This window comes from Barbatula barbatula, assembly GCF_947034865.1.
Source record: "Barbatula barbatula genome assembly, chromosome: 17".
In the NCBI taxonomy this organism is placed as follows: domain Eukaryota; kingdom Metazoa; phylum Chordata; class Actinopteri; order Cypriniformes; family Nemacheilidae; genus Barbatula; species Barbatula barbatula.
Genome location: NC_136780.1, coordinates 13,129,162 through 13,135,161, shown reverse-complemented (window position 1 = coordinate 13,135,161; position 6,000 = coordinate 13,129,162). Strand labels below are relative to the sequence as shown.

The 6,000-nt window shown below is 38.9% G+C and overlaps 1 protein-coding gene across 1 annotated transcript in view; it reads left to right on the top strand.

Moving 5' to 3' along the window:
• Positions 1–1,699: 1,699 nt before the first annotated feature.
• pdzrn3a (PDZ domain containing RING finger 3a) overlaps positions 1,700–6,000 on the top strand; it is a gene marked incomplete at both ends in the record, with an annotated part of 21,114 nt that continues 16,813 nt past the window's right edge. Inside the window, 2 exons of the mRNA XM_079478288.1 lie at positions 1,700–2,407; positions 5,344–5,430. Of these exons, the coding sequence (XP_079334414.1) occupies positions 1,700–2,407; positions 5,344–5,430 (795 nt within the window). The remainder of the gene's footprint in view (positions 2,408–5,343; positions 5,431–6,000) is intronic.

Here is a 6,000-nt window from a genome sequence, read left to right as displayed (position 1 = left end):
ATTTGATCCAAATGAGAGTACAAAACAGCAATGTTATTTAACTTAGAAAAAAATGGGAAACAAACCAATTTCCACATCAAAGTCAAATATAGCCTTCAGGATGTACAGTAAGTGTCTGTTTGGGCTGAGCAGGATGTCCCTGTGACATCAGCAAAACAATGGATACACAAAAACTAGATACACATCCTTAAATATAATTTATGTACAGTGTCGAGAATCACATAAAAGTAATAGGATGGAATAAATGCTGTTTACCCACACATGCTTCTTAATGGTGCCCTTTACCCTCTCTAGGTGCTGAAAAATAATGGGGTGTTAATGAGTAGTTTAAATCATTGCTCCTAACAGATAGCTTTGAATTATGCAGTCTCTTCCATCTTCCATTTCCTCCAGCTAAAACATCTAGCTGTCATGTTTGAAAGTTTCAAGGTTGCAAACTTTTTCTACTATTTGATCCTGTCATGGACAATATAGAAACTATGAAGACGAAGTGGCAAAGGTGATGTGAACCTGTTGTTTCATCAGTTTAACCCTTTGGTTGATATTTAGTATCACACAATATCACAGCAATTTGTAACTATTTTCATAATTCGTATATTTTAGTATTTGCTTTCGCACCAGTAAGGGTTAGTTTTAAGTGGGGCTGGTGTGTCCCAGTGTGTGTTTTTTCTCAGTGGTGGAATGTCAGTTTGGACAATTCACAAATCGTCCCTAATTCAACATTCAATAACCAGCTGCAGGAAAAAAAACCTAATGGCCACTAAAGTAAACAAAAAAAGTAAACAATGGGCATTTGACATCAATGTAATCTTATGAACCAAGCCGTCACTCATTTTAAGTGAGTTGCTATTTAAACAGCTATTTCTTTTTATTATTTAAAACATTTATAAACCTCTCATGGAATCTCCGAAATCAATATTTTGATAAATTGTAAAAACGAACTGCAGTCTGGACATCTGAGATTTCGTTATATAGATAAAGGTTAGGGTCGTGTTTTTTATATAGTTTTACAGCAGTGTATATTGCCATTTTCTGCTGTTTGCCTATGGAATCTGATAGCGCATTTGGACCCAAACAGTATGACCTTCCATTTATCAAACAATTTGATGTTATTTCAAGCAACTCAGGCAATTTCAACTTATTTTTAAAAGTTAAGCAACTCACCACTGGCCAAAAATAAAATAGAATTATATGTAAAATCAATTTGATCGTAAAGCAAAAATGTGTAGTCTGCATTTTCTTCATTGTTTGGTCACAAAGAGTTAATAAAAGTAAAGTAAAAAGTTACTCTTATTTATCAAATAAAACTTTGTCTGTGAGTTGTCAACTTCCATATGTTGAGTTGTCATATGAAAGACAAAATGATGACACAATTATATTATGCCTGGAAATGATTGCATACATTTAAGACATTAAAATTAATCATGGCTTTGTTGTCCAGCAACCCTAAACTATTGAACTAAGAAAAGGAAATGTATTAGGAAATAAAATGTGTTTTCGGAGTCATGCGTGGTCTCTTTCACACTTGTTATCATGTGAATACATGCGCTCAGCTCTTGGAGCGTTTACGGTAGCGCACGCCTCTCGTACCAAAATCTGCTTTTTGGTAGTAGTTCAAAGCTGTCTTGGCACTTGTGTGCCAGTCAACCTCGAGTGAGGACTGCTTTCTGCGCATTGCTGAGTACTTTTTATCGAAATCATGGGCTTCGACCTTGATCGTTTCGAGAGTTCCGTAGAGCCGGACCTCATCTGTAAACTGTGTGGCAAAGTTTTGGAGGAGCCTCTGACCACTCCGTGTGGACATGTCTTCTGCGCTCCCTGCGTGCTCCACTGGCTCTCCAAATTTAACAGCTGCCCCGTCCAGTGTCAGAAGATGTCCCCTAAAGAACTGAACCACGTCCTGCCCCTGAAGAACCTCATTTTCAAACTGGATATCAAATGCGACCACCGCGACCGGGGCTGTAACAGAGTAATGAAGCTCCAGCATCTTTCAGAGCACGTTGAGATCTGTGACTTCTCTCCGGTCAGATGCAGGAATGAAGGATGCGACGCGGTGCTCAGTCTGAGGGACGTCGCGTCACACATGCGGGAGGAATGCGAACACAGACCGGTGGAGCTTTGTACGGATGGATGTGGACTGATGCTCAGCCTCAAAGAGAAGTCGGACCACCGCTGTCTCGAGGCGCTGAAGACGCACAGCGCGGTTCTCCGGGGCAAAGTGCTGAATCTTGAGAGAGAGCTGAAGCGCCGGTGCCTGAGGTTCAGTAGGAGGGAGAGATCGCTCCTTTCCCAACTTTATGTGCTTCACTGCGAACTTCACATGACAGCGCTGAGATTTCAGAAGAAAATCACCGAGTACAAGAGCAGGATTGACGCGCTGTCAAACTGTTGCATCCCTTTCAATAAGGTAACCCAGCGTTGACGCTTTTATCGGACGCACGCGCCAGAAGCTGTTTGTTTATAATATAGCTGAACAATTAATTTATATTTCATTTATGCATTGTTGATTTTAATTAATGTTATTTTATATTAAATACATCAAATTAGGCCTAAAGGAAAACTACTCATCAGTTATTGTTTCTTTGAATTAAACAGAGAGCGTCTTTGCAATAACCAATAACATATTCACAAAACTAATTTCTCTCCAGAAATGCAAACATAAGTTATTGCAAGTGAGAATTCAACTTACATTTATACAAAACTGATGCTCAGACGGACGTTTCGGCCGCCGTTATACTTTTTCGATCATGAGCCTTCTCGACCAATCACGTTCCTCGCATGTTGTTATGGAAACGACAGGTCTCCGTCATTGTTTAGCTGTGAAAAAGTTGCTTACGTAGAAATGTTGAACTTATTTAACCTCAAAAGTCGACGCTCTGAGCAAAAGGCGCTGGCGTTTAAAGGGGTCATATGGCGCGAATACGTCTTTGGTGTCTCATAAGTTGCACGTGCATGTTTTAGACATGTAAAATTGCAAAAATGAAAGGGTCAGAAAATAAATGCGTTCTATCAAAAGCAAACCACACCCCCACAAATCTACGTCAGTTCGTGGTATGATTTGACAAAGACCTCCAACGTGTATATGCAAGTAAGGTGTGCATACCTGTCGGTACAATAGACCTATCTCACAGCATAAAAAGTCTGGAGATACAAACACGCACGGTAAGTGGGAAAATACAGCATTTTTTAACCTTGAATCTTGTATACACATTGCATTACATCCAAAACAAATGATAATATTCGTTTTAGCCGTGTCATATGACTCCTTTAAAAAAGCTCAAAATAAAATGAGACAGAGAACACACCACACATCCACAATTAAAGAAAAAGTTCACCCAAAAATAAAAATTGGTCATTGTTTACTCATGTCATTCCAAACCTGTATGACTTTCTTTCTTCATCAGAACACAAACAAAGATATAGTGAAGAACGCTGGCCCCCATTGACTATATAACACAAAACCACTGAGGCATTTCTCAAGTATACAGATTTTGAATGACACAAGGGTGAATTAATTATGAAATAGTTTTGGTTTGTGAAATGTGAAATGTCCCTTAAACTGGTGACTTCATCGGTGTTTGACATCGAAGTAGTGTGACTTTTTGGAAAGATATGCTTTCCAAATGCTTTCGCGATTCGTGTCAGTCAAGACTAATTTAGTTTTGGAGAAAAGTGTTGCATCATTTATCTGCACAGGTTACTTGATTCGATATTTTCTTTTATAGTAAAATAAAATAATTGTCTTCAACCAAAAATGTCCAATCTGGCAAACTCAAGAAAAAAGAAAGTAGCAAGAACTTCTGAATTACAGTTTATCCTTCAGTCTTTGCATAATATATACAAAACGTTTTATCTGCTACTTGTCTCTCAACACTAACCCCCCCCCCCAAAAAAAGACCCCACCTTTTTACCTTAAGTTCATTTTCACAGTAATTTCACACATGAATGATTCCGATCCAAACAAGAGAAACAGACGTTAACCTGAAAACCCTCATTCAAGTCATTTTCAGAGGTTTTCGCATGGTTGCTCTCTCTCTCTCTCTCGCTCGTCCATCTTATGCAAGCAGTCTGCTCACGAGGACATCATGAAGACTTAATATGCAAGTCTAATAGAGCTGACAGGAGGCACGTCGTGTGGACTGCAGGGAGATAGGACATAAACACAAAAGAGTCTTATGTCTCTGCTCGGCTTGTGTCACGTGTGCTTCAGTAATGAAGTTCTCATGATGCTGTTCTCACTCGACGTGACAGGTTCCTCCCTGCAGATTCAACTGAGAGCTGCTGGGTACTTTTTAAAAGACAGCTCTCTTGGGTTCAGATGTTTTAGGTCTGTCATTCATTTAGAAAATAGCTTTTGCTGTGGTTTTTGCTTGGCAGTTAAAGATCAGCAGGATGTGTTATGTCAGAAGACCTGATTACAAATATAGATTTGTTTGAACTGAATACGTGCCAAAAGAATGTGAACATAAGAACATCACATTCATATAAAATCAAAACCGTTGACATTAAATGAGTAACTCTAAACTTCATGATAATTCACTCAAGCACATGTCATACAGTTTGTTTATTCTGTTGTCAAAAACAAATTGAGGCTTACGAGGAAAGCTTTCCAGGGTTCTAATCCATATAATGCACTTAAACGGGGGCTGTTGGTTAAGCTACAAATTTCAGTTTCATCGCAGCTTCAAAAGGCTCTACGTGACACCAGCCGAAGAACAAGGCTGTTGTCTAGGCTATGTTCACACTTGTGCATTATATGGATAAGAAACCGAAAGCCTCAATTTGTTTTCGACAGAAGAAATAAACACACGCACGGCTTTTATTACATGTGAGTGAGAGAATTATCATGAAATTGTAATTGAACTACTATACTGAACTACTACTTTAATAAAAAGTTCATTTATTTTTTATTCATGAATTTTGTTCAAACCTTTATGTGGTGTGAAAAAAGGAAACAGGGCGTTGGGCCAGCATTGTTTACGCCTTCCGAAGTGGTCTATAAGCATAAGCTGTTTCAAAATTTCACATATTATAATTTATTCTATGGTTTAATTCCTCTGTATCTTTTAGACTTGATAAACAACTGGCCACGTTTATAAATCACACATTAAGGATATTAATATCTCTGTAGTAATATATCCAGGTGTCTCTAGGGGTATGATCTGTCTTCGCTGCTTAAATGCCATTACTTTGCATCTCCTGTGGGTGTGTTGTTTCATTAGGTAGCTAATGGAGAGAGCCCTGCCTCTCCGAGGGGAGACATTTAGTACGGTGAGGAAATCTGTGTTTGAACCAGCAGCTCCTCAAGAATTTCCTCTCATCATTTCTCTTTCACTGTCTAAGGAAGAAGAAACGGTGACCCTCAATGTGACACTCCACAGAGCGTCAGGATGTCTTGGATTTAATATCATTGGAGGATGGCCGTGTGAGGTATGTTAACTCGCGGCGTATGACTGCCCTGTCGAGGCACAGCAGTTTCCACATGACTTCAGATGGTTCTGGAATAAATATCTTCATCTTTATTAATATTTGTACATTTAAGTTGCCAAGACTGATTTCGACAAACCCTTTTTAAGCTCAATACTTTGACCAAAAAAACACATTGAAGGAATGAAGTTTAGATGTCATTGACTTGATGTCATTGACTATTTCATTAAGAATCTTTTTTTGAAAACCATGACTGAGTCGAACTGAAGAATGCTGCAAATGTCTGTGTAACATCAAGGCAAAACAATAGCAGACGCTTTCCAAAAAGCAGAAACAATAATAATGTCATGGAAACCATGTCTTTCTCATAAACGGCAACCATCCCTTTCATTGTGGAATAAGAAATCTAAATAATTGACTGAGCCACGTGTAACAGGATAATGGGAGATTGTGCCGTGTGTGCTCTGCTTGTTTCACTCCAGTACATCGTGTGAAATGCAGGCGTGGGAGCCATTCAATTCTCACGTACATTGTGTCCAAGTGGAGAGAGAAATCAAGCTGTGGATTTGGCTT